The sequence below is a fragment of the Hippoglossus hippoglossus genome, chromosome 6 (assembly GCF_009819705.1).
Source record: "Hippoglossus hippoglossus isolate fHipHip1 chromosome 6, fHipHip1.pri, whole genome shotgun sequence".
NCBI classification, from domain to species: domain Eukaryota; kingdom Metazoa; phylum Chordata; class Actinopteri; order Pleuronectiformes; family Pleuronectidae; genus Hippoglossus; species Hippoglossus hippoglossus.
Window position 1 is genome coordinate 13,668,617 of NC_047156.1, and position 16,472 is coordinate 13,685,088.

Genomic DNA, 16,472 nt, shown 5'->3' on the forward strand with positions numbered 1-16,472 from the left:
ACTCCCGGCTTTGTACTTGTTGATTTATAAGACTCTGTAGCAACAGCATCTGACCTGCTGCCAATTACTCTCTCATCACAGGAGGGCAGGACCTAACTATTTACATGTGTTCATAAATCTAATGCGGCCGTATGATGTATTTTACCTCACCGAAAGTAATTTATATATATTCTATTTTCTTTTGGTATTTCAACTGAGAAAAAAAAAAAAAGAAATCCAGGAACCAATAGACTCAGCTTGAAGCAGAAAATAGTAAAAAAAATTCCTTTACTCGTTGAGGTCAGAATATGACCTTTATTACAAAGGTAGTCGAATGAAATTTAATTAAGTCATGTTACCATTGTCTGTAGGATTACTTTTAAATAGATGTAATATTTCTTTATCACATTATTATGTGGAAACATTGGGTCCAGTTATTTGGTTTAGTTCATGATAGACCTATAAGCGACTGGGGTGACAAGCATCCAGTGTCATGTGTAGAGTAACTAAAAAAGTGTGGTGCATCAGTTCATTAAAACAGTCAACATACGGGCTGCCCCAAAAGTGTCAGGAATAAAACTAATATGACGTTTTATAAAACTAATATGACGAATAAATCTAATATGACACAACATGTAGTCATAGAAGTTAGTGCAGAATCGTTCTTACCTCAAAGAATCTAATGCATTTTCAGTTCAGGTTTGTTTGTAATAAGAATCTAGCGTTTTTTTCTATTCTATCCTACAGCCTATTTCTCCTATTGTTTGGTTCTTTGTTCGGCCAAGTGGCCTTTTTCTCAGTTTCACTTACTCCGCGGTCAATCCGTCGAGACCACCCTGGCGCTAACTGCAGCCTGCAGAGCATTTGCCTTCCCCTGAAACAAGACTGTTGTGGGGCGGAGTTGGGTTGTGCAATTTTGAGATTAAACAGGAATACTTTAGGGATCACTTTGTTTCAGGTTTCAATCCCCGGGCCCCTGTAGGAGAGGGAGAGAGGTCCTCTCCCTGGTGAGAGCCACATAATCCCCCCCGTCCAGTCGGTGGCTCGCTGTCCCCTGACTGTACCTCTGCTTGTCTGTCTGTCCTCAACAGAACAATGCGGACCAAGTTGCCTTCCAAGTGGGCGGCGGCCTGTCGGCTCTGGAACAAATTCTGCATGTCATCACTGCTGCTTCCACACCCACTGCAGTTCCTCGTATTCCTCTCAAGTGAGTACCGTCGCCAAACTGAAACATGTTCATATTCATTTTATATAGTGATACATGTGATCTTAAATGTTTTTTTTTAAATTTAATTCACAGCTCAACACAAAAAAATCAGTTGCTATAACCCTAAAAGTTCGTATCATGACATTTGATCAAGTTTACGTTTTTAATCCAGCAGGGTGAGCTGTCTCTTTAGCTTATGATTCAGAGAATTTGATTCTTGGGAATACTGACCACTTGTTGTTTTAATTGTTGTGTCCTGCTGATTTTAGCCATGGGTGAGTGTGGTCTATTAGAGTCAGTGCAAATCTAATTTTAGGTTCCTTGTCAGCAGTGGAACAGGTGATTTTTCTTCCATGACAAAAACTCTTTGTGAGCGGGACCTGCATGATGACTCCACTGTAAATACACATTGTCTTGGGCAGGGTTATTAGCGCTTTACCCTGAGTGCTTTAGTGCTTTTATTTGTATCTCTGCTTTGAGCATGTTTATATTTTTTTTAGATCAGCTGATGATTTATGGGGTAAGAAATTAATTATACTCATTAAGATAAAAAATAAATAAAACATATTGGATTAACCACAGGATGTAAAATGCATTGTCCCAAAGATGAAAAAGAGCTGTCTTCATAGTTCATAAAAAGTCCACTGTTTTCACAGGAAAGTGACCAAACCTATCAAACAACACACAAATCGAATAACTGTAATTAACCTTACTTAAAATCTCAGTTTTTGTTGATGAATATCAGCCACAGTGTTGGAAGAATAACAAACAAATTAATTTTTTTTAAACCACAGAAACACTTCTGAACACTGCATACAGTCTCATCTGGACTCCGCTGTATATTCACAAGGTCGTGAACAGCTGTTACACTCACTGACTGTATCCTTTCTCTAACCTCACTGACAACACGCTGCTTTATTCCCAATTTGATAATGTTTATACAATTGCACAAAGCGAGTCACTGTTTATAGTTGCTTCATCTCAATAAATACCCTCAAAGTCCATCAATAAAGTAGCAGCACTGCCCGTCTAGAAATGGAAAACATTTCCATAATCAATTTGTGTTCTTTTTTTTTTCTCTGAAAACGCAAAAAGCACATGTGTCCCATCGATCATTTATAGTGCTGAGTATTTTTGAGTTGTGGGCTCGACGTTTGCATGGCCTGCCAGTAGATAACCTTAAAGAGGCTCCTACTACTCACTAGTGGGACTCTGTAATGGACTCGAATGGCCTTGCTCTCCCATTCATTAGCATTTTCTGGTCTCTGAATCTCTGCTAATGGACAAATGCTTCTTATATTTATAAGGCTTTTAAAGGGCATCACATGTATATTGATTTTTTTCGTTACTCTCTTCCTCAATCATTGTAATCTGAGGGAATTTCAAAAAGACTTGGAAGAAATGTTATCATCTCAAATGGTGAGACTCTAGTTGTGCTAAGCGTTTGTTTGTCGAGTTTGTTGGCGCATCGGTGCATGACGTTGTTAGCTCAAGTGCAGAATTCCCTCCTTGGCTTTTAAGACATCTTCTTAACTGTGGTGATGTGATGAAACACGAGGTGAAGATTAGGCTGATGTGTTTTTAATCCTTCTCCACACTTCTCCAATCCAACTCTGGAGTCTGTTATGAATAATTATAAGGAATGGTCTTGACGTAGCTCATAAGTAAACTTTTCACAAGGCTGAACAAGTTCCTCTGCAAAGGAGTTTTACACAAGCATGAGATTAACACAGTGACACAGACACACAACCGTATATCCAAGGACTAACAGGTTATTATAGCTTGTTTACAATTGAGCTGGACACCTTGATTCAGGTTTGCGTTTCACTTTCGTACCGCTAGACCCTCGGGAGCTTTGCCAACTGAGAAATGATCTGCAGATAAGCCTCTGATGAACATATCAGCCTAGACCAATGCTGTCATTCATCCTGAGAATATATATACTGTGTGCTGTATGTTCTGTAGTGCGGACTGAAACAGCTTGTCCTGCAGCTTGTAGAACGTACCTCATCTCATTCACTTTTTTCTATTTTGGAAACCATGTAAAATGCAAGAGAGGTCGCACTTAAACCTTTCCTTTCAATTTTATTTGTATAGCTGCAATTCATAATACACATTATCTCAAGACACTTTACATAGAAGCTTGTGATGAAGCTCAGTCGGGTCAGCGGAGTCAGTGGCTGGTGACGAAATGCAACACAAGGACGCAGCCCAGCTTTCAACTTATCACTATCCGTCATCTTGATGGCTGTGTGGCCTAATGGGCTGCTATACAGGCGCTAGCCCCAGAGTGCGCTGCATTATCTGTTTACAGTGATGCTGCTGTATTGATCTGCTCCTCCTACCAGATGAGCAGAGTGATTTACAAAAAAAAAAGAAGGCAGCTGAGGAGATGCTCCTGCCGTATCTCTCCCCAGGGAGGCTGATTCCATCTTGTTACCATTATATTAATGAGCTAATTCCTACACCAGGCTCTGCTAATGTCCTGGTGTAACCCTGTGGTCACTGGAATGTCTAGATCAGAGTTTATGCTGCCACTCTCATTCACTTAAGCAGCAGAGAGGAAATCTCACAATGCACAATAACACCTCAAATTTTAGCATGTCATTTTTTTATAATGGATTTAAATTTACTTCAAATTTCTATTGTGAATTAATGTAAATGATTTTGCTCAGTAAATATTCCAAATTCAATTTGCTTAAAAGATTTCTGAAATAACTAATATTTGTATTATTATTTTTGAATGATTAAATTCATGCACATTTACAAATCCATAATCCATGTCTTTTTATTTAATTTGACTTAAATATGAAATAACACTTATCACATTTTCCAACAGCATCAGTACCAATAGTATGTTGCTTATGATCCTTATTATGTAGTTGAAACAGTTCTGGCTCAAACTCTTCTAACTCGGGAGGACAATCAAATAAAGGGCACAACGTTTTGGGTTTCATTTTTTTGTGTGAATGGAAGAATCTTTTTTACTTAAAACCTACAATTGTTTAAAAAGAAATGTCGAGATTTTATTTGTCCTGTGACTTCTGTTTTCCAATAGGGGTCAGTGGAGAGAAGAGAGGAACAAAGACTGTTACAGCTTTCAAATCTTCCTGTAGCACAAGTCTCCTGCACGGTCGTAGCTTTCAGAGACCGGAGGCATTCATATTTGAGTTGCAAAAAATCCACTTTAAAAACTTTATAATTTATTTTTTGTGCATTCGTTGATACATTTCACTGGTTTCCGAAAGGCAGAGCTATGAAGAAGGTAACTAATCGTTACCTTCATGTGTTAACCCAATTTGTATTTCCACCTCAGTCTCACATGACCTGGTGTATCCTGTGAACTCAGATCTGTTACCAGTGGTTTTATTTCAGGATGTTTTCCACCATTTGAAGGTGTGTGTGTGTGTGTGTGTGTGTGTGTGTGTGTGTGTGTGTGTGTGTGTGTGTGTGTGTGTGTGTGTGTGTGTGTGTGTGTGTGTGTGTGTGTGTGTGTGTGTGTGTGTGTGTGTGTGTGTGTGTTCATGCTCCTGTGCATGATGGTGTGTGACGGCTCATCAGATTTCCCCCCCTCCTCATACCTGGCCACTGTGGCACGACAGCCAGTAGAGTAGATGTCTTAGAAGCACTCAGGGTATCAGAGAGATCAACAGCAGAATCAAATTAAATGTCATTTAGATAGCAGTGAATGAAGGGATTGTTTGACAGAACAAGGAAATGGATTTGCTCCTCACCTTTTATTTTGGCTTAGGATTCTTTTTCTTCCCCTGGACACAAATTTACCCTGTTTAGGAGGCAGGGACTCAACCTGATCTGGAAGTTGGTCCGATTTCTGCAGCGTCGCTCCAGTCAGGCTTGACTGTGCACATAGGAAACGCACAGAGAGGGCGAGAAATGTGAGCCTCGGGTTGAGGAGCTCCGATCTAGGGCCTGATAACTCAAGGCAGTGACAAAAAGCATAAAGAGTCTTTTACATGTGTGTCCTGTTGTCAGCTCAAATGAGAGTTTGCTATTTACTATAATAAATGGCTTTATGTAGAAGGATGGTCAAACTCCATAACCCCTCTATCGCTCTTACTGCTTGTTTGCTTGCAGAAGTCCAGATAATTTTTTTTATACTCATTGTTTTTCAGTCTTTATATTCTGGTGTTACGAGCTTTAATGTAGAGGTGTTTTGCATCCCCGACCCCCCACCCCCACACACACACACCCACCCCCAAAGCCTCAACCTTATTGTGTGTTAGCCTGTTGGCCACCCAGGCAGAGACCCAGAGGGCTGAAAGGTGGCGAGACGGGATCAGGTGTGCTCCGTCCCTCTGCCTCTTGGGCTCATTTCTCTTTTGGATTTGAATGGCTTTACAAGTAAAATGGTATTCCCTGGCTGTGTGAGGTTAAGCTGTGTAGTGGAGGTGTGCAGATTACATCGCTCATTATTTGCCTCTCGCTTTCTTTCTCAATTTCACTTCAAATTGGCGTCAGCGCCCACTGGTAAGTCCACCAGCTAAAACTCCTGACAATAGTTTAATGCTTCTATGTTCAAAGCAGCCAGGTTCCTAAAGTGACAGTGCAGCAGGTGGGTGGCGATAGATGGCGTCTGTGGTCATTTTAGGAACATGTGAAGCACTATCTGTGTAATATAATAAGAAGAACCCTATAATGGTGTAGGTGGAAGAATGCTGCCTGTTTGGATGGAGGGGGCACGTCAAACCCTGCAACATTTTTGTGCAACCTGAGACAAGCTGGCATGGCACTTCACTAAATTGTTCCGCAAAATCTTTGACTGGAGCTGTCATTGAGGGGCATTGAGACAGAGAGATTCCCAGAGAGGGCGGACTATCAGGTGTCATGCTCATCAGGCTCAATTAGGTGGGAGGAAACCAAAGACAGATCACTGTGACGGTTCATTGTATGAGCCGGTGTCGGGGCATAACTCAAACATGTCTTTTTAAAGGCTCCTCATTTGTTCAGAGATGACCAAAGACAAGCCTGATTAGCTGCATTACAAAGCAATTGCATGGCCATTACATCAGCAGTTGACTGAGTCGATTTGTGAAGCCACAGGGCCACATCTGTCCTGCCAAATGATTTAATTAGAGTATGATAGTCAGGTTTGTGGAGAATAGATTTTAGATAAACAAATTTGCATTGCCCTAGTTATACTATCAGGTATGAAGCATTAAATACATGGAAAAGACATATGCAAGCATATTTTCATTACACTTTTGGGTTCTAATTCAAAATACCAGAAACAAAATAAGGAAACACTTTTAAACAGTCAAATAATGGGAGAAAAACAACATGAGTAAAGATATATTCAAGTTAAGGTATATTGTTCCCTTTAGGGAAACAGTCCCTACAATCACTGCATTATTTATCGAACACAAACTTTATTTGAAAAGTTTAACAAGGGTCAAAAGTTTCAAACACAGTCTGACACATAAACGTTGCTTATGGTTGTAAAATAACTTTCCCACAATTTCATCGTAACCTCTACGTTGGTGTTTATTGTGAAGCCTGAATATAGCGTAACTTTGCCAAAAGATATGACTATGGTCAGTTTTCAAGATTTTAAATTTTAAATTAATCTCGTGACCACGTGATTTGTATCGTCATCGCTCAGCTGTTGACTTTTGTTTCAGTGTGTCCTCTTAACCATATATTTTCACATGTTTCTGTCAAACAAACACAAGCATGGTTTCATGAACTTTACGATGAAGTCAAAGGTTTTGAATGACCTCTCCAGATCCCCTCATCTAAAAACTCCTCTAAACTTGACAAGAAGTTCAGACTTCTTCATTCCTTTTCTGAAGCAACGATTAAATATCCCATTACACACAGTTAAGGATTTGCATGGCCGAATTCCAAGAAGCTTTTCTGAATGCACTGGTGACGCTATTGCCTCTGAGATTTTTTTATTTATTTAATTCATGCATGAAACGTTTGGCTGGAGGAGTGCACCAGATCTTAGTTGTCACAGGTGTAATCAACAGGGACATGATCTTAAACACCACAATGGTGACTTAAGGCACCTAAACTAACTCTTGTCCTTTGCAGGAATGTACATGGCAGCTGCCACCGTTAGAATTTCATAAGCTGCGTGAAGCATGTAATTATACAATAGTATTTGAGAGCAGGTATTTGAGTTGTCGTGTTAGTATTTGCATAGAAGCTGATCCTTGTCTCATGTTCGCTGGGGAATCACACAAAGTTTAGTTTGGTTGGGGTCTCATGTTACTTCACCTCTTCAGTGCACTTAAGCATTATGGTTACACTTTTTATACCATCTTTATGCTTTAATAGAATTACTGTCAATATAGCTGGCATACAACGATAAGCAAAGAAAGCTCATTTCATGATATATATTTTTTCTAAAGTGCTCTGTTTCTGTTTTCGCATTGACGGAAGTAAGATTTGATGTCAGATTTGGACACTTTCCCATTGGACTAAATGCAGTGCTTCTCACGTTAACACCACATTCCATGTCTGACAGCTTTACACTGCAATGTCAATAATGATACGCCAAAACGACTGATCCGCCCACGAGCGAACGCAAAGCAAAGACTGGAGGAAGTTATTGACAGACTCGGGTCCGCCTCAGGCTAATCTATTTTCCTTTACCATGCCAGCATGGTTTGACGGAAAACGCGCAGCAGATGTGAAGGTTTCGGTAGATATCAAAATGTTTACCAGTTGAAATAAACATGGCCTACTTTAGGCACTGGAGAGGCGGATTCCTTTCTTCCAACGAGCAGATAGGACACGCCATTCCGCCAATGGCTAAAATATACAGTTGTCAAAAAATATTAACTGATGAAACGGGGGTGAGGGGGAGTAGCAGTCACAGCAGAACGACTGGTCAGTTATCTGAAGCATTAATCTTCTCTGGGGCTTGTTTTAGAGCAGACATAATACAGAGGCTCGCTGTGGCTGCTGCCTGGCGGCTGTGACGAGCTGCTGAGAGGAACATTTTTATCTCTCCAGCGGAAATGCTGCACCATGTCAGCCAAGATGGGGCTGAGATTGTGTTCAGCTTCTCTGAAGGTGTCTCTAGTGAGGGGAGTCTCCGCATAAGTAGCTGATATGAGTGTTTTTATTCCCCCAAACAGTTTCCTTACTCGCGCTGTCGGTGAGATACTCTTTGACTCGTAAAGACAAACTGCACCCTTAAGGAACCACAAATACAGAAGAGTGTGTTTGGTTTCCTGATGACTGCAGATAGTCCTGTCAGTGCCCAGGGCTACACATTTACATCGCACTCGAAGTGTTCCTGTAATGAGTTGCTAGCGGGGAGTATCAACATGACTTGAGGTGTTTTGAAACGTGTGATTAATAATGGTTTGCCGTCTCTCTGTTAGATCTCTCTGTGCTGCTGTAAATACCTACTACCTGGCCTGTTCCTGTTGCCCCACCAACTGCTCCTATGTGCTGTTCAGCAACAAGATCGCGCTTCTCATGGACCTGCTGCTGCATCAGCTCACAGTAAGTCTGTGCACCTCAACACATGAACAAGACCTAATTTGCCATCACAAACAAAATACTTTAAATTATGCAATGAGTCATTTTTTGCAGTTTGTGTCAATGGCATTATTTAAATTTGGATAAATTACTGTAAATGTAGAGATGCTTAATGTGTTTGCATACAAAGAAGTCAAAGTGTGTGTCTTGTAACACATTTCATTTTCATTACGTTTGTTGATGTATGCTGCTCCGACCACAAAAAATGCCTGGTCTTTTTTCTGAGGTTTGTTCCTGTCGCATTGTTAATGAAAGACAGAGCAAGATACAAACTAGCGACTAACAAACCATTGCTCAAGCCCTCCACCGATGCGTCCCGACTGAGGGAATGTGAGAGCACAGTCGGGCAGGCAGGCTGCACTGTGGCGACATGTCAGCCTATATCCTTCAGCACTCTGTAAGGAGGACTGTAAACATCAGCCCACTCCAAACATCTGAAGGTGGCGGCTCGCTGGGGCCGCCTACACTCACAACACAGACGGGACAAGGCACAGGCACAGGGCTGTGGTACATGCATGAACTCTTCTGGGGCTTCCTTCTCCAGGGCCGAGTTCCAATCCAAAGCAGTCATATTTCCTTAGGGCGCACAGGGAGAGGTTAGCCCCGTATGTTTCAGTTTATATAAAACATATCCCAGCAGCTGCTCTGCTGACTGACATATCCAACAGCACTGCAGGAGACAAACTAACTGTTCCCCATGTGTGCAATGCAGATTAAGAATTGGACTCAACAAACCCATGCTCCTGCACACCCCTCTTTGATGAGCTGTGATTTTAAATTACGACCATTAACTTCTACATGTGCTTGTCTGTGTTCTGGTATGCGTGTGCATGAGCAGTGGGGGTAGTGCTGCCTCATGACCATGTCCACTTTTAATTAGATTTGTGGAGAATGTCGGTGGATTTACCTATGCTGTCAGCGTTCACCCCAACCATTAGACCAAATGAGAGGGTTTTACTTACACTGCTGCAGCACTATATTTTAAACACAGCCCTCTGCTTGTGTATTTCATGATGTTTGTCTTGAAATGTGAATAAGGAAAATGCTCATCTAATTGTCTAATTCTTTAAAAAGCATATTTATTTAAGCCTTCATCTTGTCGAGATGTAGCTTATTCTTAACTTTTTTACACACACTTTTTTTCCTATGTTTGTGTCCTTTACTATATATCATAATTTTAGTCTTTGTATATCACAACGATCCCACTAAAACTTTTAAATAATGAATTCAAGTTGTATAAGATGTAGGAAAAGCCCTTTTGTAGCTCTGTGTTAATTAAATGACGTATAATGTGTATGTTGAAAGTTGCAATTGCTCTGTTTTGGTTTATCTCTCTGCACTTGTAAATATTTTGTCTAAAGGCATTTTAGATATTGTCAGATTTCTTAAGCAGTCTGTCAGGGATTCTCAAAGAAGCAGTCACCCTAGTGATGCAAATAACACAGGTTTATTAATTGCTCAAAAGTTAGGTAGTCTATGTTGTTCTTAGTTCTGATTTTTATTTTTTGGTCCAGCTCTATGTCCCAGATGAGGACAAATCCATTTTCGGACGCAGTGTGAACAAACAGGTCTTTGAGGGTTTGACGACAGGCCTGCTACAGACCATTGCTACCATCCTTGGCTCCATGTGGCCGCATCCCTCCGAGTCTGGACAAGGCGAAACCGCATGGATTTCCTCTCCGGATGCCAAAGTCAAGTCTGCCACAGAGTCCTTCAACACTCGCTCACAAGACCTCATCAGGTATTTTTTCCTTCCAGTGCTTCTCCTCCTCCTATATGCCACCTCTCTTTTTCATCTCACAACCTTTTCACCTCCTCGAGCACATCCCTCCTCCACTCCTCTTCACCGGGTGGAGAGTTGGTGAACCTCTGACTTCCTCAACAGCGCGCCCTATGTAAAGAATAGGCTGACAAAATGTCAGATCCCTTGGACATGGTCCAACTGGTGTCTTGTTAGAATGGGAGTTGTGTGAGAATGACGGTGTATGCTGGCATCCTTCCAGATTGTACTTTTTTCCACACATTTAGTGCCACATTTCAAGTTCAGTTCTGGAGGTGGGGGGGGGGTACAAAGTAGCATAAACAAAGAGCACTTCCAAAGCTTTGAAAGGTCCCCTTGAACCTGGTGTTTGAGCTCGCCATGTGGGTCTGAGCTGTAGGAGTCGGTGCTGTGTTGCAGAAATGTGGGCTGTGAGGAAAGGCAGGCCCGGCCTGATGGAGCTCTTGTGGAAGAGTGCAGTCTTTCCACCATCCCTCCCACAAGCCATGATTCATCCGGACGGAGCAGCTGCACAGGCCCACCACTCTCATCCACTGACCCAGTCGTAACCCTGGAGACAGGGGAGGGCCTGAGAAAAATGGTATCGTCAGGCTGGTAATCCCAAGTACGGGCTCAAGATTTACCTCAACTGCCTTGTATAATGTATATGCTAGGGAAGAAGGACAAAAGATCAAAACATTTTCAGCTTTTGCAACACCCTCCCATTATACCATCCCATATATCACACAGAAAGGAGTTCACCATTTCCTCTCCTCTCATTACCAGCTTCCCAGTTCGGCTTTCAGTGCTTTTAGTCCCCCATCCTTGTCATGAATGTTTTCTATCCATGCTCAAAATGATGATGCAAAATGGGGTAAGTTCGACCACCAAGCTGGTTGTCAACTAGCGAGCAGGCATTTAACAGAGCAGTCAGTGTGAAGACAGATCCTTTCAACCACAGTAAAGCTGTAGAAGAGGATCAAGTCAAAACAATGGGACTCGGTTCAAGTGTCAGATGACCTGCAGTGGCGGTTTGAAAACGCTCATAATCACCTGTTTTTAGAGGATGAGGACTCTGAGTGACAGTTCTAACAAAAAAAGCTATGTGAAAGAAGCAAAGAGTCGAGACAGTCATAAGATGAGGAACAGTGACCACATAGGCTGTTTGTGCCTGAGCTGAGCCTGGAGGTGCAGGCACACCTGAGCTGCAAGAAGACGGTCCCAGGTCAGCAGACTGTCAAGGGCCTAGAGCTGGTCTGGCACAGGGGCCAAAAAAGTCCTCTAATGACACTATTAGCAGTGATTTGTGACTGAAAGAGTACAGGGAACATGATCATGAGACCTGTCATTGCCAAAGACAAATTGGAGATATCACAGTAATAGCAGGGGGTGGAGGGCTGAGGTGAGGTATCCGCTTTCAGCTGCAGTGCTGTGGACGTAGGCACAGTAAAGGCCTTTGTTTGCCTCTGTGAGATGAGATTTTTACAAACGAAGTCACCTGTGGTAAATATGTTAAACTTTTTTGGGGGGAAAAATTTAATTAACCACTGCATGTTTCTGTCACATGTGTTTCTTGCAGCTACGTAGTAAACATGGGTCTGATTGACAAGTTGTACGGGTGCTTCCTGTCGATCCAGGGTCCTGTCGACGAGCACCCCAAGATGTCTGCTTTCCTCCAGCAGGCGTCGGCTCTGCTGCACAGCATGTGTAAGCTGCGTTTTGTCGTAACAGCACGGTGAGCACATCTCTCTTCATACACCTTTTTCAAATATCTGTGATCTCTTGATCGTCCTCTGACAACACACACACACACACACACACACACACACACCTGTCTCTTTCTGCATCCAATGACAGAGCTTCGGTCACTATCAGTTCTTAAATGTCACAAGGATCCATAAAGACGGGCTCACGGTTACTCAAACAAAGACTCTGGTTCCTCTGCAATCAGCCGGCAGGTCGTTTCCTCCAGCCAGGCTAAGCTGTCGTTACTGCACATAGAGATAGGTATCTACTTGACCCAGCGCTCTGTCACTCACCATAAACCTTAGCCTGCAGCAGGGGGGAAGCCCACCCATGTGCGCTATGGTGACCTCCACTAAGAGAGGTTCAGTGGCGCCGCTGACAGAGGCTAAGCACACAGACACGCCGAGGGACATCAACACCCCAATTCCTCACCTAAAAGGAAAATAAATATTGACCATGGTAGCAGGCCCAGATATGCTTTTATGTCACGCATTACAATAAAAACTCCACTGGAATAACCTTGTATAGATTTAATTCTTACACTGAATCTAGGTAGCGATTGAGCCGTAAAAACCTTGCTTCTTAACGCCTCATCACTCCAACACCTCGTCATTCGATTTTTCTTTTTCACCCACTGCTCTGCTGAACCTTACCAGCTGCAAGGTGCTTCAGTAGCAATGACCAGCTGCTTCTCACCAGCGTGATGGAAGACGGCTACGGCAGGACTGTGTTTGTCACTGAATATCTGTGAGAAAACAATGTGTCTCATCACGCAGATTTAATGACACCATGGTCAACGCCGCAGCCAATGAGCTGCATTCTGCCAAGATTCTCTGTATGTCGTGTATAAGAATTCTCAATGCGCCTGCAGAATATTTTGACCATACCAGTTGCTCTGTCAGGGGATTATAATGGCATTAGGAGGCTGTGTTCTTGTCTAGCAGCATATTTCACGCAGAGCCTGTTGGCTAACATCAAGTATCGGCATGCACTGTAGCCTCCATCCAGAGGTCACACACCCTCCATTCTAAAGGGCTGCAAATCATAGCTGGTGCTGCTGTGGTAGTCTTAAATTATCTGTTCATACTCGCTCACCGTTTTCACCAGTCTTCTGCATTGTGACCTCAAAGACCTGATATTATTATTGAATTAATTACATATTTTTTTTGTAGGTCAGAAAATGCATCAATGCTGAACATCATTTTGTGTTTGGTCTATTTTCAAATTTTTACAGTTTTGATGTGTCATCTAAATGTCCATATTTTGGAGCCCCTAGCATGAAAATTTAACTTTCCAAATAAAAATACACCTAAATCATAAAAATGTTTAAGTCTCCTGCCCTGATGCCAGACAGGTTGGTTTGATTTGACTTATTAAATTTAGCCTTTTCTTGGTACTGTCAAGCTGGTACCTCCTCTTTTCAAAGCAGCATTATCCACGGCTTTGTTGTTAAATGTGAGCCACAAAGACAGGATGATGTTACCAATCCCTTTAACCAGCAGGGTCGCATCTTGTTGGAGCCAAACAAACACCTTGAATCCTCTCAGGCGGGCTTTGATTCAATGTGCCGAGGCTCTCAGCACCTTGTCAGGCAGCTCAACACAATCTGCCAGCTTTGAGTCGGTGCCATGAACTTCACGTCATGGCTTTACTATGTTTACTGTAGCGGTGGAGTGGGAGCGAAAGGGACTATCTTGAAGGTTCCACTCTTCATCTGCAACCACAGTTGCTGGCGGTGGGTTTCACCAGTTCAGTCAGATAGTGGAACATATTGGAGAATCCTTGCATGCAAAGAAGAGGAAGGTTATTCCATAAGTAAAAGAGAAGCACATGAAGAGCATAAGATGAACTTAAGAGCAGCTGTGGTCCAACATGTCAATATGCAACAGATTTTGAACTTGGTGCTCTTCCACCCACGGCAGTAAGTTAAGTCAGGGAATACCGCAGCGCTAACAGGGTATATCTCTTATCTAGAGGGAAAGTTATCGCTTAGCTCTCGTCTGGTGAATAAATCTATGAGCTGCTGAGCTTCAGACTGTGACATCACTATGAAAGAACAGTCTGATTTTCATTTTATTTTTTCACTGCTTAACAACAGCAGGGGGGCACAAAGATAATATTTGTTAATGTTCTTTTCCTCTTATTTTTGCTGACCATTCATTCCCCACCTCTCTTGCTTTCCAGTGCTCCCAGTATATTTGACAATAAACGTCAGGACCCGACCGGACTGACGGCCTTGTTGCAGTCGACAGACCTGGTGGGAGTGGTGCACACGCTGTATTGTATCCTTCTGCACAGCTTCTCACCAGAGTCTGCTTCCCAGAGTCAGGAGCCCTACGGCCCAGGGGTCATCCAGGTGGCTTTGCAAGGCATCCGCTTCCTCAACAGTTTTGCCCTGCTTGACCTATCTGCCTTCCAGGTATTCGTCATAAACCCCAAAATATCTATTTACACTGCAGAGTTTGGGCATTGGTGACAGAAGGTTAAACTTTTTTTTGTATTCTTTATCTAGTCTATGTTTCAGCATGGTTTCTGAATTCCCATTCTCAGTACTTAGGAAGAAAAGCTAATAGATTGCTATTTAAGGGACAAGTCTAATATCACAAATTGGAAGACTATCATAAAAAGCATTCTCCCTGGCTTCAGTAAATCAGTATACATGATCAGATTAATGCATGTTCCTTTTGTTAGGAGCCATTAGAAGAGGAGTTACTCTCCTCAGGACAAAGCTGACCTGTGGACATAAACACAGGTGCCCTCTGACCTCAGGTCAGCTGTTGGGGTTGAATAGATCCTGATGGGTCAGCCGTTAGGACGAAGCGTGGGTGATTAGCTCAGTACGCCGGGGCTGTACATTACCCAACCCCGAGGAGGAGAGGGCAGCAGCTTCACAGTGCTAAGTCACCGCGTGGACGGAAAGGCACGAGAGCAAGCGTTAATTATTTTAATGTCTTGCAGTAATTACTTTGAAGCGGGTTCCTCTCGCTGACCTGCCACACTCGGGCAACTCAAAACAGCTGGAAATGAAAGCGTTTCCCTGCTGGAGTTTTATGAACATTTTAAATAATGTTTCTTTTTTTGGCCGTGAGTTGTAATCACCTTGTGTTTCACATTACCTCACAGCACAGACCTAATACTTATTGTAGCGGGTGGATGATCGGAATTCAGGCTGTAAATTCACTCTTCTGCCACGTCAGGGAATTTTAAAAGGGTCCTTTGCCGTATAGATAAGTTGCATCGAAATTTTTGCATTTATTGTTAAATAACATTTAGCTTTTTGCTTAGTTTGACAGCTGCTTACATAGTTCCTCCTTACTACACTGCCTGTATGTGTAGATTTTGATGCTTGAACATAATGCACAGCCTCTCAGGTGCTGTGTTTATGGATGTTACAATGCTAACACACCCAAACTTCCAGTGCAGTTGTGATGATCTTATGGTGCTCTGTCACCCTGACGTGTTTAATAAATACTGTCTGGGAGCCGCCTTTAGCATCTCATCTCTGAGCGGAATTTGGGTGTTTTATGGTGGGACCGTGCTTGAATTGCTTACACTGTTACACCATGTAAGTTCCCACCGACAAAACGTATAACTTTTTTATTATTATGTGTAATTAATGCATGGAGCTATTTGAAATCATAATGTACGATTAATGGTTATTTTACTGTGGAACACGCTAACATGCTTTTGTTTGTGACTTGCCAGTCTGTTCTTGGAGCTGAGGGCCTGTCTCTGGCTTTCCGGCACATTGTCAGCTCCTTGCTCTGGTACTGCTCCCAGCATTCCTCTGAAGAGCTGCTGCATCAAGTCATCACCTGTGTGGGATACTTCACCGTCAACCATCCTGACAACCAGGTAGAGCAGCTTCAACCTCGTGCTGACTGCACAGAAATGATTATGCAATTTATTTTGCAATTCTAAGCATTGATATAAGTAAGTGTGTGTGTGTGTGTGTGTGTGTGTGTGTGTGTGTGTGTGTGTGTGTGTGTGTGTGTGTGTGTGTGTGTGTGTGTGTGTGTGTGTGTGTGTGTGTGTGTGTGTGTGTACATTTATTTTTTAAATAGCTACAGTCGTGATTTATAATTATTTTATCAGTTTTATTTGTTATTAATTGGTATAAATATTTGAATTAAACAGTATGTAAATTGCCATAAGTTATGACAACTTCCAATCAATCTTATTACCAAAAGAGCAAAGTTTAATTTGTCTTAATTTATGAAGCCAACAGAAAAAGGTTAGAAGGTGCTCAGAAATTATATAGCCAAA

The 16,472-nt window shown here is 42.3% G+C and overlaps 1 protein-coding gene across 5 annotated transcripts in view; it reads left to right on the forward strand.

Moving 5' to 3' along the window:
* The window catches only part of scaper (S-phase cyclin A-associated protein in the ER), a 60,136-nt gene that overhangs the window by 34,264 nt on the left and 9,400 nt on the right, over window positions 1–16,472 (forward strand). For all 5 annotated transcript variants that reach the window (XM_034586936.1, XM_034586940.1, XM_034586938.1 and 2 more), the window contains 6 exons: window positions 1,071–1,186; window positions 8,542–8,665; window positions 10,216–10,442; window positions 12,040–12,195; window positions 14,391–14,625; window positions 15,912–16,061. In XM_034586936.1, the coding sequence (XP_034442827.1) occupies window positions 1,071–1,186; window positions 8,542–8,665; window positions 10,216–10,442; window positions 12,040–12,195; window positions 14,391–14,625; window positions 15,912–16,061 (1,008 nt within the window). The remainder of the gene's footprint in view (window positions 1–1,070; window positions 1,187–8,541; window positions 8,666–10,215; window positions 10,443–12,039; window positions 12,196–14,390; window positions 14,626–15,911; window positions 16,062–16,472) is intronic.